General features: G+C 40.1%; 1 protein-coding gene across 1 annotated transcript in view; it reads left to right on the top strand.

Annotated features, from left to right (window-relative positions):
* The first annotated feature begins 1759 nt into the window (after positions 1-1759).
* Positions 1760-17870, top strand: part of BUD13 (BUD13 homolog) — a 34264-nt gene continuing 18153 nt past the window's right edge. Inside the window, exons 1-4 of the mRNA XM_067751104.1 lie at positions 1760-1960; positions 3933-4026; positions 8064-8148; positions 14342-15178. Coding sequence (XP_067607205.1) covers positions 1818-1960; positions 3933-4026; positions 8064-8148; positions 14342-15178 — 1159 coding nt within the window. The 5' untranslated portion in view covers positions 1760-1817. The remainder of the gene's footprint in view (positions 1961-3932; positions 4027-8063; positions 8149-14341; positions 15179-17870) is intronic.

Raw genomic sequence — 17870 nt, 5'->3', positions numbered from 1 at the left:
GCAGGGTTGTGGATGGGAGACCTGTGGGGCCCTGCAGCTAGTGAAGCCCTATCAGTCCAGTGCCCCCTTCTCATAGGCCCTGAGGGACCCAGCCTGCTCTTCTTCCTGGGCCTGTGCTGTGACCACCCAGTATAGCCCAGTGGTTAAAAGTTCATGCTTCAGGGCAGTGACCTCCAAACCTGTTTTCTTATGTATATTTTCTGAACATGTGTTCCAAGATATGCGTATTTATTTATAAAGTATAACAATACTTTATTGACTAATAAACCTTAAAACGTGACAAAAATTTAACATATTGTGAGATAAGTAAAATACGCAATCTAATTCTTTTTCAAGAAATTTGGATTACCTCTTGCACCCCACTTTGTTAGCCTCTGCTCCCAAGGGTCATATGTTCTGGCTGTGTGAAGTTGGGCAACTTAACCTCTCCAAGCTTCAGTTTTCTCACCTGTAAGGTAAGGATAATAAAAGCATCTGAGAAATGTGAGGGTTAAATGAGATAATTCAAGTAAAGCTCTTAATGCCCACAGGAAGAAAAGTCTTGTCCCTAAACTTGAGTATTAGAATTCAGTCTCTCTCTAGGGACTTCCCTGGCGGTCCAGTGGTTAAGACTCCGCTTCCACTGCAGGGGTCACGGGTTCCATCTCTGGTTGGTGAACTAAATCCTGCATGCTGCCTGGCCAAAAAGTAAATTACCTGAGTTTTAAAAAATAAAACACTGAATGAAAAAAAAAAAAATTCAATCTCTCTAGCTTCTCTCTTGCCATGTTGAAAATAGATCCAGGTCATTTTCATTGGAAATATACGCAAGAGATAGGGGCAACAAATATCAAATGTGGGTAAGATACATAGGTTAGAAACCTCCATATTTTTCATAGTAATTATATTGGGTTTGGAATTCCTGAATTCCTCTGTTGAATAGTTCTTTTTTTTTTTTAAAGGGCTTCAAATGCTTGGCTTTTTATTTATTTATTTATTTTTGGCTGTGTTGGGTCTTCATTTCTGTGCAAGGGCTTTCTCTAGTTGCGGCAAGCGGGGGCCACTCTTCATCGCGGCCTCTCTTGTGGAGCACAGGCTCCAGACGCGCAGGCTCAGTAGTTGTGGCTCACGGGCCCAGTTGCTCCGCGGCATGTGGGATCTTCCCAGACCAGGGCTCGAACCCGTGTCCCCTGCACTAGCAGGCAGATTCTCAACCACTGCGCCACCAGGGAAGCCCTGTTGAATAGTTCTTGAAAGCCTATCAAAGCAGATTTCTCTCCACCTAAACATACTAATAAAAATAACTGACACACTATGCCAGATGCTGTTCAAAGCACTTTACACAGTAATATTAACCTAGTCCTTGCAACCATTGGGTTCGGTGTCATTTTTATCCCCATTTTGTTAAGTATGTTGCCCAAGGTCGTACAGTTAGGAAGTTATGGAAGCAGAACTCAAACTCAAGCTGCACTGCAGCTCCAGAGCCCCCGTACCTAACTACTGCTCTCTGGTCCTTCTGAAGCTGCTGGGGGCAGAGATCTTGTTGGGGTCGTGGCTGTAGCCTCGCGGCTACAACAGCGCTTGCTGCACGGTCTGTTGAATGACAGAATGGACAAAGATAAGAAACACGATTGTAACGTCAGAGGGATGTGAAGTGGGCCCGCAACGTGCGCGTGCCCCTCGTAAGCCCACAAAAGCTCACACGAGACTCCCTGTCGGTTCCAAACACCCTCCCTCACTTCCGGTCCTGGCCCCGCCTCCCAGAGTCTTCGCTCTCCGTTTCGCGTTCAAGAATTTTGTCCGCAGCGTCGATCCGTCTCCCCGCCTTCGCTGCTGCCATGGCGGCAGCTCCGCCGCTCTCAAAGGCCGAATACCTGAAGCGTTATTTGTCTGGGGCAGATGCCGGCGTCGACGGGGGCTCTGAGTCCGGCCGCAAGCGTCGCAAAAAGCGGCCGAAGACTGGCGGGGCCGGCGGCAAGGGGTGAGTTGGCCCTGGCGGGGCGCGGTCCGCGCGGCTCGCCGCCCCTCACCTTCCCAGCTCCGCCCTCGGCCCGGCTCTTCCTGGGCTCCTCGCTGGCGGCCCCGAGGGGCCCAGCGCTCTTGATTGCTCGCCCGGCGCTGCCTGAGCCCAGAGTCCGCTCAGACCGCTCCTCGCGCCCCTGGGCAGTATCTTCGACGTATTCAGGCCTGGCTGTAACTTTCATTACTCTTTTCCCGCCTTTGTAGCATTCCGTCCTCTCCCTCAGAGAATGAATATTGTGCCCTGAGACTAAAGTGGTGAAGCAAATTCAGAGGTTCTGTGCGTGGATATTAAGGGCCCAGAACATGTCGGAGGGGATTCTCCAATGCCAAGGACTCCGGTCCTGAGTCGGAGACCTATGCTCACTTCCTGTTACTCTTCCTACTACTACTAACAATAACAACTAACGCTTATACAGTTCTTGTCATGTGCCAGGCACCGTTCTAAGTACTTTAGACCCAAACGAATTTATTTAAGCTTCATAACAGTACCATGAAGTAGATATTTTTGATACCCCCACTTTTCAAACGAGAAAACTTACGTGGCCCAGTGTACTGGGTTGAATAGTGCCCCTTCCCTCCAAGGCATGTCCACCCAGAACCTCAGAATGTGACATTGTTTAGAAATAGGGCCTTTGCTGTTGTAATTAGTTAAGATGAGGTCATAGTGGGTTAGGATGGACGCTGAATCCAATATGACTGGGGTCCTTTTAAGAAAAGGGAAATTTGGATACAGAAACAGACTTAGAGGGAAAACTACCACGTGAAGATGGAGGCTGAGACTGGACTGGATTTATGCTGACAATAGGGGTTACCAGAAGTGCGAGGAGTCAAGGAAAGGTCTTTCCCTAGAGCCTTACTGGCGGGCATTGCCTTGCAGACACCTGATTCCAGACTTGAAGCCTCCAGAACTGTGAGAGAATACATTCCTGTTGTTCTAAGCCGCCCAGTTTGTGGTACTTTGTTAGGCAGCCCTGGGAAACTAATAATATACCCAATAAAGTCAAGTAGTTCCGAAGAACTAATCCATTTCCTCTCCTGGTTTGGTTGTTGTGTTATTCTTGCTTTCTGTCCCCTCTGACTTGTGTGGATTCCTTGGAGGCAGTGCCATGTAGTGAAATTAACTTGAGCTTTGGAGTAACACTGATTAGGCTTTGCGTCCTAGCTGTGCCACTTTATGGGCTGTGTGGCCTTGGGCAAGATATTTCATCTGTCTAAGCCTCAGTTTTTTCATCTTTAAAAATGAGAGTAAAACGGAATGATATCACTTACATTAAATGGTTGTTGTGATAAGTGATCTTGCCTTTTCAAATAATAACTGTTAATAATGACTTTATATTTATGTTTGTTACATAGTTTATCCGTGTAACAAACATTTATTGAGTATTTCCTATGCCAGTTTTTGCAGGGTGTTGAGGATATCACTGTGAGTGAGAGAGGCATAGTCCCTACTCTGATGGAGCTTATAGCTTAATGGGGATACAGCCTTTAAACAACTAATTACACAACTGGTTGATTTATTTCCTTTGTGATAAAGTATTCCAAGAATGAGTAATGGGGGTTCTTAGTTGGGGGAGGTAAGTGAAATAGTATTGGAAGGTCTGTGAAGGAAGTTATATATATGCTAGGATTTTAAGAATGCGTAAGAGTTTCCCAGTAAAGAATGAGAAGAGTAGGTAGGTCAGGCAGAGGGAAGGAACTGAGACGTGAAATTGATATGGAAAGGAATTTGGCCCATTGTAGGCACCAAAAGATGACTAGTGAGTAGTGAACTGAGGAGGCAGTGGTACAAGATAAAGTTGGCCATATTGGCAAAGAATGGACCATAGATCTTGTAGGATTTTGAGTTTTAGCCTAAAACCAAAGATAAGTGTTTGTAGGCTGTTATCCAAAAATGTTTCTTCTCTTTTGATCTTTTTATTTTTCACATTTAGAATGCGGATTGTGGATGATGACGTGAGCTGGACATCTATGTCAACCACTAAAACAGAAAAGGAGGAAGAGGAAGATGATGGAGATTTGCCTGTGGTGTGTATCTTTTGAGGCTGTGAGGACTTTGAAATGCAAGCCTCTCGATCTCGACTCCCAGTGCAGGGTAGATTAGTAAGGGGGAAAGTTGAGGGCAGAGAAGAGGTGACACTTTCCGGGAGCTATTTTCAAGTAGTCTTCTTTGCTGATGTCTATACACAGTCTTTGTATATGGAGGGCTCCATCTGCTTGGAAACAGGAACTGATCACAGAGAGGCAGGATTCCTCAGTGTCGGTGATAGAGCCATGGTTAGAATTCACCATGGTTCAATTTGTTGGAACCTACCTTAAAAATAACGTTCAGGTTCAATCAAAGGAAACTTTTTAATTGCTCATTTTATTTCCTGATTCAACTAAGCTTTAAATTATATGCTCTTGCCTAAGTACAGGAGATATGTAGATTAAGAGAACATAGTGTCTGTGCTTTACAGGTCATACTCTACAATGGGAGACTGAATTTCAAATGACAATATGATGAATGTTGGAGATAAGAGTTCACATATGTACCAGGTGCCGTTAGAACACAAGGGAGATAGCATACTTTTTATTCCACTGGGAAATTCCATGAAGGATGGAAATATCTGAATTGAATTTTAAAGGATGAGTAAGAGCCAGGTGGGTAAAAGCATAGGCAAATAAGTTAGCATTGGTGTGGTCATGGAACCTTGCTCAGAATTGCTGAGAAACAAGGTGAAAAGGAGAGCTGTTGATAGGCTATATTATACTAAAAGGTTGTAAAGGTGAATTCCAGATGAGTATGTTTAATGTTAATCCCCAGCATATTCTATAATATTGATAGATTATTTAAAAGAAGGTTTGTTAGTAATTAGAAGGGAAATAGTGATCGTAAGGAGCCAATTTAGTTTCAGTCAGAATGAATTACTGAAGCCTAGTTAATGTTTATAACATTTGTTGTTATTTTTAAATTTTATTTATTTATTTTTTAAAAATTAATTAATTTATTTATTCATTTTTTTTTTTTGGCCTTGTTGGGTCTTCGTTGCTACGCACAGGCTTTCTCTAGTTGAGGCGAGCGGGGGCTACTCTTCATTGCGGTGCGCAGGCTTCTCATGGCGGTGGCTTCTCTTGTTGCGGAGCACGGGCTCTAGGCGCGCGGGCTTCAGTAGTTGTGGCGTGCGGGCTTCAGTAGTTGTGGCTCACGGGCTCTAGAGCATAGGCTCAGTAGTTGTGGTGCATGGGCTCAGTTGCTCCGCGGCATGTGGGATCCTCCTGGACCAGGGCTCAAACCCGTGTCCCCTGCATTGGCAGGCGGACTCTCAACCACTGTGCCACCAGGAAGCCCTATTTTTTTATTTTATGAAAGCAATACATGTTTATTGTAGAATATTTTGGAATTGTAAGAACGTTTAACTTTTAAAAAGAATATATAATCACTTTTACTGTGACCATCCAGAGATAACAACTGCTAACGTTTAGATGCTTTAATTCATAGATTGTAATACTTGTATTTTATTTATTTTTTCAAATATAATTGGGATTATACTATACATATGGTTTTGGAGCCTGCTCTTTCACTTAATAGTTATGTTGTCAATACTTTAGTAAGACTTTAAAAAATTCTTTGAGAATGTGACTTTTAATGGTTGCATAGTAGCTCAATATACATATTAATTTAATCTGTCTTATTACTGGCTGTATGGGTTGTTTCCTGTTTTAAAATATCGTAATGATTTAATAAACATTTTGGACATAAATCATTGTAAGAATCCATTTATTTCTTTATTCCTATGAAGTGAAATCAATAGGTTAGAGAGTATGGTCATTTTAGGTGTTTCCCATATTGCTTTCCAAAAGGTTGTATGAATTTGCACTCCCACTAGAGGTGTATGGGAATGTCAGTTTCCCCATTTCTTCATCAATATTGGAGCATTATTCACATCAACAAAGCAACTGCAAACCTATGTCAATTTGGCAGGTGAACAGTGGTATCCATATTCTTTGAAAAAATAGTAAAATGAATGATTTTTCATATGTTTATTGGGCTTTTGTATTTTATGAATTTCTTGTATTTGTCCATTTTTTTAGAAACTTGGAGTTTTTATTTTTTTCATTGATTTATTTGATATTTGTATAATAGGAATGTATTATCTGTTTTACATGCCGTAGGTATATTTTGTCATTTGCCTCTTCATTTATAATAGTTTTTGATATTTAAAAATTTTGATTTTTTTGTAGTCAGGTCTGTTAATTTTCCTTTATAATATTGTCTTTTGCTCTTATGATTGTCCCAAAACCTACCTAAAGGAAGCTTTAGCCCCACTGCTAGACTCTATGCTTGTTACAACAGACCTTGGTTATTGAATTCATTTTTTTACTCCAGGATTATCACAACCAATAATTAGGACAACCACGGTAGTAGTGGCAGCACAAGATTAATAGGTGTAATTTACCATGTACCAAGCACTGCTAAGCTTACATGAATTATCTGTTGAATCCTCATAGCAATCCTTTGATCCTGCTTTTACAAATGAGGAAATTGAGGCTTAGAGAGCATAATTTGCCAAAGGTTATACAAATATTAAGGGGCAAAGCTGGGAATTTAGATCTCAATTCATCTTGTTTTTTTAAAAATAAATTTATTTATTTATTTATTTTGGGCTGCATTGGGTCTTTGTTGCTGCATGCAGGCTTTTCTCTAGTTGCGGCGAGCGGGGGCTACTCTTTGTTGTGGTGCACGGGCTTCTCATTGCGGTGGCTTCTCTTGTTGTGGACCACGGGCTCTAGGCGTACGGGCTTCAGTAGTTGTGGCATGCAGGCTCAGTAGTTGTGGCTCGTGGTCTCTAGAGTACAGGCTCAGTAGTTGTGGCGCACGGGCTTAGTTGCTCCGCAGCATGTGGGATGTGCCGGGACCAGGGCTCGAACCCGTGTCTCCTGCGTTGGCAGGCGGATTCTTAACCACTGCGCCACCAGGGAAGCCCCATCTTGTTTGAAAGCCTGTGTTTTTAATGCCCAGTGAGAGATCTCAAAACTAGGTTATATGAAGAATGATGGTAGGATCTTGGGAGAAGAGAAGAAGTAGAGGGGAATTCAAACCTGGGTTTGAGTTTCAGTTGTGCCACTTGCTAGGTTGAGAAAGTTACTTAACTTCTCTGAGCCATAGTTTGCTCTTAGTAGTGTGGAGCCTTTCTTTCCAGGGCTTTTGTGAGGATAAAGTGAGATAATATAAGTAAAGCACAAAACACAGTGCCTTGCTCATAGTTGCTACTGTGTAATTAGAATTTATTATGCCAGCCATCTTTGAAGGTCTGTCATGTGGAAAGGGGATCAGTTGCATCAGAGGTAGGACTAGGGTGGATGGAAAGAAGTTATAGGAAGGTAGATATGGGTCCAATGAAACTAAAAACTTTCTAGCCCCAAAGTGCAGTGGACTGCCTTGTAACATGAGTTCCATGTCAGTGAATTAGTTCCCTGTCAGGGAGGGACTATGTGAGTGATCATTTATCAGGTATACTGTAGAGAAGATTCCAAATTTGTTTGGGAATTTGGATGATATGAAATATGGTCTTATCTCTTAAAAATTCTATGAGTCTGTGTACATTTTATTGACTTCTTTTGGTTGGATACTAGAAAAACTGTCATTGTGACTACCTACAATAAGAAAGTTTTCATAAGGAGTCCAAAGCCCTTAATGAATGATAGGATGACAGGAAACCTGCCTGTGTTTTCACTCTGAATGTAAAAGTAAAAGGGTAAAAGGAGTTTAGCTTTTAGCTTACAAGTGGCAGTTGTATACCTGGCACATTAATAAGGAGGTATGTAATGAAAGAAATTAACCTCTGGAGGGAAATTGATTAGTCAGAGAAAGATCTATAGTTAAACCATCCAGTGCCAATCACATGTTTATGGAGCAAATGTAACTGAGGACCAGTACCTGTTTCTTCATGGCCGTTTTGGGTCTTCGTGTGCCGTGTATTATTAGGAATGGAATAGTCGTAGCTTCAGGTTCTTGAGACAACAACAGTGTTGCTTGGCTGGATCCTGTGGATTTCCTTAACGTATTGTTCTCACTCCCACAGGTGGCTGAGTTTGTGGATGAGCGGCCAGAAGAGGTAAAGCAGATGGAAGCCTTTCGTTCCAGTGCCAAATGGAAGCTTCTGGGAGGTGAGTTCCAACAATAGGTAAATCTGAATTTCCCATTTATAGGAGAAGGCTTTTTTCTTTTTTAATTGAAGTATAGTCTACAAGATTGTTTTAGTTCTAGGTGTACAGCAAGGTGATTCAGATATATATATATATATATATCTTTTTTCAGATTATTTTCCATTATAGGTTATTATAAGATATTGAATATAGTTCCCTGTGCTATACAGTAAATCCTTGTTGCTTATCTATTTTAGGTACAGTTGTTTGTATCTGTTAATTCCATATTCCTAAATTATCCCTTCCCCCCTTACCCTTTGGTAACCATAAGTTTGTTTTCTATGTCTGTGAATCTGTTTCTGTTTTGTATATAGATTCATTTGTATTATTTTTTAGATTCCACATATAAATTATATCATATAATATTTGTCTTTTTCTGACTTACTTAGTATGATATTCTCTAGGTCCATCCATGTTGCTGCAAGTGGCAATGTTTCATTCTTTTTTATGGCTGAGTAATATTTCGTTGTGTGTGTGTGTGTGTGTGTGTGTGTGTGTGTGTGTGTGTGTCTATCTATCTCACAGCTTCTTAAACCAGTAGTCTCTTGACGGACACTTGGGTTGTTTCCATGTCTTGGCTATAGAAATAGTGCTGCTGTGAACATTGGGGTGCATGTATGTTTTTGAATTAGTATTTTTATTGTTTCCAGATATATACCCAGGAGTGGAATTGCTGGATCATATGGTAGTTCTATTTTTAGTTTTTTAAGGAGCCTCCATACTGTTTTCCACAGTGGCTGCACCAATTTACATTCCCACCAACAGTGGAGGAGGGTTCCCTTTTTCCACATGCTCTCTCTTTGTTATTGGTAGACTTTTTGATGATAGCCATTCTGACAGGTGTGAGGTGATACATCATTGTGGTTTTGGTTTGTATTTCTCTAATAATTAGGGATGTTGAGCATCTTTTCATGTGCCTTTTAGCCATCTGTATGTCTTCTTTGGAAAAATGTCTATTCAGGTCTTCTTCCCATTTTTTGATTGGGTTGTTTTTTTGATATTGAGTTGTATGAGTTGTTTGTGTATTTTGGATATTAATACCTTATTGGTTGCATCATTTGCAAATATTTTCTCCTATTCCATAGGTTGTCTTTTAGTTTTGTTGATGGTTTCCTTTGTTGTGCAAAACCTTTTAAGTGTAATTAGGTCCCATTTGTTTATTTTTGCTTTCCTTTCTTTTGCCTAAGGAGACTGAGCTGAGAAAATATTGCTACAATTTAGTCAAAGAATGTTTCACCTATGTTCTCTTCTAGGAGTTTTGTGGTTTTAGGTCTTGCATTTAGATCTTTAAACCATTTGAGTTTATCTTTGTATATGGTGTGAGGGAATGTTCTAATTTCATTGTTTTACATTTGGCTGTCTGGTTTTCCCAGCACCGCTTGTTGAAGAGACTGTCTTTTCTCCATTATATATTCTTGCCTCCTTTGTCATAGATTAATTGACCATAGATGTGTGGGTTTATTTCTAGCTCTCTATTCTGTTCCATTGATCTGTGTGTCTGTTTTTGTGCCAGTACCATGCTGCTTTGATTACTGTAGCTTTGTAGCATAGTTTGAAGTCTGGGAGGGTTATACCTCCAGCTTGATTATTTTTTTCTCAGGACTGCTTTCACAATTCTGGGTCTTTTGTGGTTTGATATAAATTTTAAGATTACTTGTTCTAGTTCTACGAAAAATGTCATGGGTACTTCGATAGGGATTTTATTAAATCTGTAGATTGCTTTGGGTAGTATGGCCATTTTAACAATATTAATTCTTCCAATCTAAGAGCACAGAATATCTTTCCATTTCTTTGAATCATCTTCAGTTTCCTTTGTCAGTGTTTTATAGTTTTCAGCATATAGGTCTTTCACCTCCTTGGTTAAGTTTATTCCCAGGTAATTTTTTTTTAATGCTGTTTTAACCAGGATTTTTTTTTTTATCTTCTCTTTCTGATGTTTCATTGTTAGTGTAAAAGAAATGCAACAGATATCTGTATATTAATCTTATATCCTGCTATCTTGCTGAATTCATTTATTAGTTCTAATCATTTTTGTGTGGTGGCTTTAGGGTTGTCTATGTAGAGTACCATGTCACAGTTTTATTTTTTCTTTCCAGTTTGGATAGGTTTTATTTCTTTTTCTTGTCTGATTGCTGTGGCTAGGACTTCTAATACTATGTTGAATAGAAGTGGTGTGGGTGAGCATCCTTGTCTTTTTCCTGAATTTAGGGGGAAAGCTTTCAGTTTTTCACTGTTGAGTATTATAGCTCCATTGGCTATGAAGTAAGTGCCAGTTATCAAAGGTAATCACATGACCTAGACAAAAGATTCTTTTCAATATGAATATAATCCTGTGTGTAAATGATTTGCTGAGCTAGAAAATGTGAACTGCAAAATAGCATTGCTATCTGGTTCACATCAAGACACAATATGTTTATTTCTTTACATGAAAACTGCATATTTGCTTTTTCATACAAATCAGGCCCACTGAATGGAGACAGCTTTAGATCTTCTGACATTTGAACTACATAGCCTGGGGGGCCTTTGTAGAGACTTTTATATTTTATAATTCTTACTTAAAGTATTATCTCTGTGTAAAACTTTTTTTTTTTTTTTTTTTGCGGTACACGGGCCTCTCACTGCTGTGGCCTCTCCCACTGCAGAGCACAGGCTCCAGACGCGCAGGCTCAGCGGCCATGGCTCACGGGCCCAGCCGCTCCACGGCATGTGGGATCTTCCTGGACCGGGTCACGAACCCATGTCCCCTGCATCGTCAGGCGGACTCTCAACCACTGCACCACCAGGGAAGCCCTGTGTAAAACTTTTGAATTGCTCTTCCTGATGGTTACTCATCTCTTACTCAGAAGTGTCTTTTTTTTTTTTTAATTGAAGTATAGTTGATTTACAGTGTTGTGTTAATTCCTGCTGTACAGCAGAGTGATTCAATTATATATACATTCTTTTTTATATTGTTTTCCATTATGGTTTATTACAGGATATTGAATATAGTTCCCTGTGATATATAGTAGGAAAAAAAAAGTATTATACTTTCTGCCTTTAGGTTAATTATCCTAAAATTCTGATTAGAAAAAAAATGCATAACAAAAGTGACAGTTGGCTATGGGTTTGTCATAAATGGCTTTTATTATGTTGAGATATGTCCCCTTTCTACCCACTTTGGTGAGAGTTTTTGTCATGAATGGGTGTTGGCTTTTGTCAAATGCGTTTTCTTTGTCTACTGAAACGATCATGTTTTTTTTGTTTTTGTTTTTGTTTTTGTTTTTGCGGTACGCGGGCCTCTCACTGTTGTGGCCTCTCCCATTGCGGAGCACAGGCTCCGGACGCACAGGCTCAGCAGCCATGGCTCACGGGCCCAGCCGCTCCGTGGCATGTGGGATCTTCCTGGACCGGGGCACGAACCCGTGTCCCCTGTATTGGCAGGCGGACTCTCAACCACTGCACCACCAGGGAAGCCCGATCATGTGTTTCTGTCTTTCCTTTTGTTAATGTGGTGTATCACACTGATTGATTTGATTTGTGTATGTTGAACCATCCTTTGTGACCTTGGATTGCATCCAACTTGATCATGCTTGATCATGGTGTATGATCCTTTTTATGTATTGTTGGATTTGAGGAAAGCCTTTTTTTTCTATCCTACACTTTTCTTTTTAGATGAATGCATAGTTTATTTTAGTGTGTCACTGATCCTGAAAAATATAGTGAAAAAGAATTCGGAACTTATTCAGAGATAGTAAGATATGAGAACTGAGAGACCAAGTATTCCACTTTTTCTTATATTTTGGTTTTAGGGTTACTGAGGTCAGGAAGTGACTCATTTGGGTGTCTTTCAGCACCCACTCCTTTCTGGCCCAGAATAGGAGAGCACTTAGTATATATTTGGAGGAGTTTATGAGAATCTGAGGAACAGAATTTGGAGACTAAAGCAACCTCTGTCCTCTACCAGGTTGAAGTGACACACGTATGGGCCAAGGATCAATGTTTTCTATCTTCTCTTTTTGTATTAATAAATCTTTCTTTGTTCTTCCCTTAATTATTGGTATTTTGCAGCACATTATCCTCCATTTGCCACTCTACACCCTCTCCCTAGGCTAGTAATTTAACTATCTATTTAAAACATTTTTTGAGTTCTTGAGAGTTTGGTAAAGGACATTTGTTATGTCTGAGCAGAAATGAGACCTAGTCTTATTTGCCCTAGTATTCCCTCTGCCCAGCACAAAGAGTTGCCATTAAGACATATTTCTTGAATTTCTAATAGGTATTTGATTCTTACAGCCTACTGCTCTTTGGTAAATCATCACTTGGGGCTTAGCAGTCATTTCCCCTTTTCCAAAAACTTGGTGGTAGGTCTGCTTACTAAGGGACACAGACTAAGAAATACTTGGTCCCAGTGAGTCACAGCCCTGGTCCCAGCAGTCATTTGGGCTCTGTGTGGCCAGTGGAAGAGTGCTGATTTTTACCCTCTCTGTTCCATTCTCACATAAGGAAGGATCTTGCTTCTTGATAGTTAACTCCTGTTTACCCTTGATGCTTGTTCCCTTTCACATATGGAGGGTAGAAGAATTAACTCCTAAACAGAATTTATTCTTTCTGTGTTATACTTTATGCCTTTAGGTTAATTATCCTAAAACTATGATTAGAAAAAAATGCATAACAAAAGTGACAATTGGCTATTGGTTAATGACCACCTTTGCCTCAATTTTTAGTACATTATTATTATGTTTTATGAATGAAAACTTTATTATCAGTATTATTTTATCAGAATCCTGTTCACTCATATCTATTATTTTCTGCCTTATCGTGTGGCTGTGTTTCCAGTCTTCTTCACAATCTTTTTTTCAGAGAGAATCTTCTGATTTCCATATCTGTAGGTCTAGGAAGTGACACACAGAGACACACACACACACAAACATAAACGTGCATAGTTGTTTTTCATTTGCCTCACCCTCACTGGCCCATTGGTTACTGGAAATATCCTGACTGATCTCTGACCCTTACTTCCTTTTTATAAATATCATGGAATTTATCAACCTCATGGATCAGACTTACTGTCAGGTACCCCACAGATATCAGTACTTTTCTCTGAGGGGTGGATTCCAGTCAGAGGATCCTATTCTCCAAAGTAAAGGAGCTGACTTCGTTTCATTCATCCATTTAACAAGTATTCATTGGGTCCTACCCAACTTTTATTTGTGTTTGTATTTTCTTTGTTTAGGGAGCTCAGTGATGAGAAATAGAGGGGGAAGAGAAACTGGATTTTGGAACTGTCCTGATTTGCTATAAACATTTCATTCTGTTATGCCTTTGAATATTGAAAGTCTCAAATGCTTTCCTTTTCAAAGATTGCACATGGACTCTGGAGTCAAACAAATCTGGATTTGGATATTCATTCCACCACTTACTAGCAGGATCACTTTGGCAAACTACTTAATCTTGCTGAGTATCAACTTCTTCATCTATAAAATAGGGATAACAGTGTTTATCTCCTAGGCTTGTTATGAGAATTAAATGAGATAATCTATATAAATAATGGGCATGCAGTAGGTGATCAGTAAATGCTGATCCTTTCTTTCTGGTGCTCTCCCCAACTCTAATAAAGAGCATGATGGCATGGATTAAATAGTTAACAGCATTTCATTTTGATGTGGCACAGATTTAGTCAATTTGCCTTTTGAAAGAAGAGTGGATACAAACTGTGAATTATCTAGGCTAAATATCAGTAGGAGCTTCTGATGGGGAACTCTGTACAAATAAGGTTTGGGGAAGAACATTGGATTGGGGGTTAGAAGGCCGGAGTTCTAGCCTATCTCTTCATCTTAGTAGCTATGACCCCTAGGTAAGAAATCACTTAGTTCCCTGGAGTCTGTGTTTTCATGTCTGTAAAGCAAGGATACCTGCCCTGCTTACCTAACAAGATGTAACATGAAAAATACATTTAAAATACTTTGCAGATTTATGACTTGTTAGGCAAACATGAGAGATTATTCTTAGGATGTACATGAGTGCTGGTTTACTACCCCCAAGTAAGAGTTGTGCATACCTTTTGGGCTTTCTGAGTAGTTTTGAGATGTATCCTGCTGGGGCATCTTTTGAAACTTTGGTTACAGGGGTGAACAGAGCATTTGTAGGAATCTGACTTTTTGCTATTTCTGTTTAGGCCACAGTGAAGATCTGCCCTCACACAGACATTCCCGTCATGATACCCCGGATTCATCTCCTTCTAGGCGGGTCCGTCATGACACCCTGGATTCATCTCCTCCTAGAAGGGTCTGTTATGACACCCTGGATTCATCTCCTCCCAGGAGGGTCCGTCATGACCCCCTGGATTCATCTCCTCCTAGGACGGTCTGTCATGACACCCCGGATTCATTGCGTCCTAGGAGGGTCCGTCATGATACCCCGGATTCATCTCCTAGGAGGGTCCATCACGATACCCCGGATTCATCTCCTCCTAGGAGGGTCTGTCATGATTCCCCAGATCCATCTCCCCCCAGGAGGGCCCATCATGACTCAGACCCATCTCCCCCAAGGAGGGCCCGTCATGATTCACCAGATCCTTTTCCCATCAGGAAGCCTTACCATCATTCTTCAGGTGTATCTCCTAGGAGGGCCCGTCATGACACACCAGATCCATCTCCACCTAGGAGAGCCCACCACAATTCCTCAGATAACTCTCCTCGCAGAAGGGCCCATAACAGCTCCCCTGACACAGCTCAGCCTAGAAGGACTCTTGACTCTGTGGACACACCACAGCTCAGGAGGACCCGTCATAATTCCCCTGACTTGGCTTCTAATGTCCCTCATTCACTGCCCAGAACCAAAAGCAGTAAAGCCCCAGAAAGTTCTAGTAAAACTTCTCCACATCGGAAGGGGCCAGGACCTTCTCATCTATCACTCCCAAAGAACAGCAAGTATGAATATGACTCGGAACTCTCTCCTCCACGGAAAAAGCAAGCAAAATCCCGTTTTGGAAGTAAGCAGCATGATTCTAAAGGTGAGCATTTGATTGTCCATGAGAGACACTTGTTCCTGAGGCACTTTCTTTTGGACATTTTAGTTGCTTTATTAGGTATTTGTGATCTTCAGAAATGAGAATGGAGCTTTGGAGAAGTTTTAAAAACTGGAGGGAAGTGGTGACAGGTTGGGCTGAGGAGAGTTAAAAATTTACAGTAGCAGGGAGGAAATTTTTATATATCCTTTTGTTTATTCTCCCCACCTCATATAAAGATATTACATACATGTTTGTTGCATGTATAGAATGCAGAAATGTAGAAAAAGGTCATACAAAATTCTGTCATTCAGAGGCAGCCACTGCTAGTGTTGTAACCAATGTCCTTTTAGTCTTTTTTTTTTTTCTTTTCATTTCTGATGTAGTTGAGACTTGTCTAGGCAGTAAATACATATTGCATGTGTAATCTTGCCTGTTGTTTTACACTTAACATTATCTTCCCCATGTCGTAAAACATCTCTTTGTTAATATAATTTATGTTGGTGTTTACTTAACCATTTCCCTAATGTTGCACATTTTAGGTTATTTCTAAACCTTTTCTTTTATAATTCTATAATGGACATCCTTATACATAAACTGTTGCCCTGTTCTGAATTATTTCCTTATCTACTTCTAGATAGATTTCTGGGGAATTGAAGTACTTGTAGATATGTTTCCTAGGAAACTAAGTACAATAGAAATGGATTTATTGGGTCAGAGGGTTCTGTGCTTTTAGGACTGTTGATATGTATTGCAGATTGCTTTTGGGGAAGGTGATTTGTGATGCTTATGTCTACGATTCACAGCTGTGTGGTGAAATTTGTTTACTCCATCTTTTGTCCCTAGGTACTATTTTAATTTTTAAATTCAAATACATTTTTATACTTTAGTCTGAGGACATGAGAATATAATCCAGGTAGTTTTAAGTTTCACCACACCACTGAGACCTGAGTGCAATTTGTTTTTTGCCCACTCTATGTATGGATAAATATGACACAGATGATAGCCTCATCCACCAGAGGGCAGACAGCAGAAGCAAGAAGAACTACAGTTCTGCAGCCTGTGGAATGTAAAGCACATTCACAGAAAGACAGACAAAATGAAAAGGCAGAGGACTATGTACCAGATGAAGCAACAAGATAAAACCCCAGAAAAACAACTAAGTGAAGTGGAGATAGGCAACCTTCCAGAAAAAGAATTCAGAATAATGATAGTGAAGATGATCCAGGACCTTGGAAAAAGAATGGAGGCAAAGATCGAGGAGATGGAAGAAATGTTTAACAAAGACCTAGAAGAAATAAAGAACAAACAAACAGAGATGAACAGTACAATAACTGAAATGACAAATACACTAGAAGGGATCAATAGCAGAATAACTGAGGCAGAAGAATGGATAAGTGACCTGGAAGACAGAATGGTGGAATTCACTGCCGCAGAACAGAATAAAGAAAAAAGAATGAAAAGAAATGAAGACAGCCTACGAGACCTCTGGGACGACATTAAAGGCAACAACATTCGCATTATATGGGTCACAGAAGGAGAAGAGAGAAAGGACCCGAGAAAATATTTGAAGAGATTATAGTCGAAAACTTCCCTAACATGGGAAAGGAAATAGCCACCCAAGTCCAGGAAGTGCAGAGAGTCCCAGGCAGGATAAACCCAAGGAGAAACATGCGGAGACACAGAATAATCAAATTAACAAAAATTAAAGACAAAGAAAAATTATTGAAAGCAACAAGGGAAAAATGACAAATAACATACAAGGGAACTCCCGTAAGGTTAAGCAGCTGATTTCTTAGCAGAAACTCTACAAGCCAGAAGGGAGTGGCACAATATATTTGAAGTGATGAAAGGGAAGAACCTACAACCAAGATTACCCAGCAAGGATCTCATTCAGTAAGTGGGAAACACAAGAAAAGAAAAGGACCTACAAAAACTAACCCAAAACAATTAAGAAAATGGTAATAGGAACATACATATTGATAATTACCTTAAATGTGAACGGACTAAATGCTCCAACCAGAAGACACAGGCTCACTGAATAGATACAAAAACAAGACCCATATATATGCTATGTCTACAAGAGACCCACTTCAGACATAGGGACACATACAGAATGAAAGTGAGGGGATGGAAAAAGATATTCTATGCAAATGGAAATCAAAAGAAAGCTGGAGTAGCAGTACTCATATCAAATAAAGTAGACTTTAAAATAAAGAATGTTACAAGAGACAAGGAAGGACACTACATAATGATCAAGGGATCAATCCAAGAAAAAGATATAACAATTATAAATATATATGCAGCCAGCATACGAGCACCTCAGTACATTAGGCAAATGCTAACAGTTATAAAAGAGGAAATCGACTGTAACACAGTAATAGTGGGGGACTTTAACACCTCACTTACACCAATGGACAGATCATCCAGAGAGAAAATTAATAAGGAAATAACAATCTTTAAATAACACAATAGACCAGAGAGATTTAATTGATATTTATAGGACATTCCATCCAAAAACAGCAGATTACACTTTCTTCTCAAGTGCACACGGAACAGTCTCCAGGATAGATCACATCTTGGGTCACAAATCAAACCTCAGTAAATTTAAGAAAATTGAAATCATATCAAGCATCTTTTCCGACCACAATGCTATGAGATTAGAAATAAATTACAGGGAAAAAACTGTAAAAAACAC

This window comes from Pseudorca crassidens, chromosome 9, assembly GCF_039906515.1.
Source record: "Pseudorca crassidens isolate mPseCra1 chromosome 9, mPseCra1.hap1, whole genome shotgun sequence".
Lineage (NCBI taxonomy): Eukaryota > Metazoa > Chordata > Mammalia > Artiodactyla > Delphinidae > Pseudorca > Pseudorca crassidens.
Note: the sequence above shows the minus strand (reverse complement) of the source record. Positions and strands in the feature narration are given on the sequence as shown.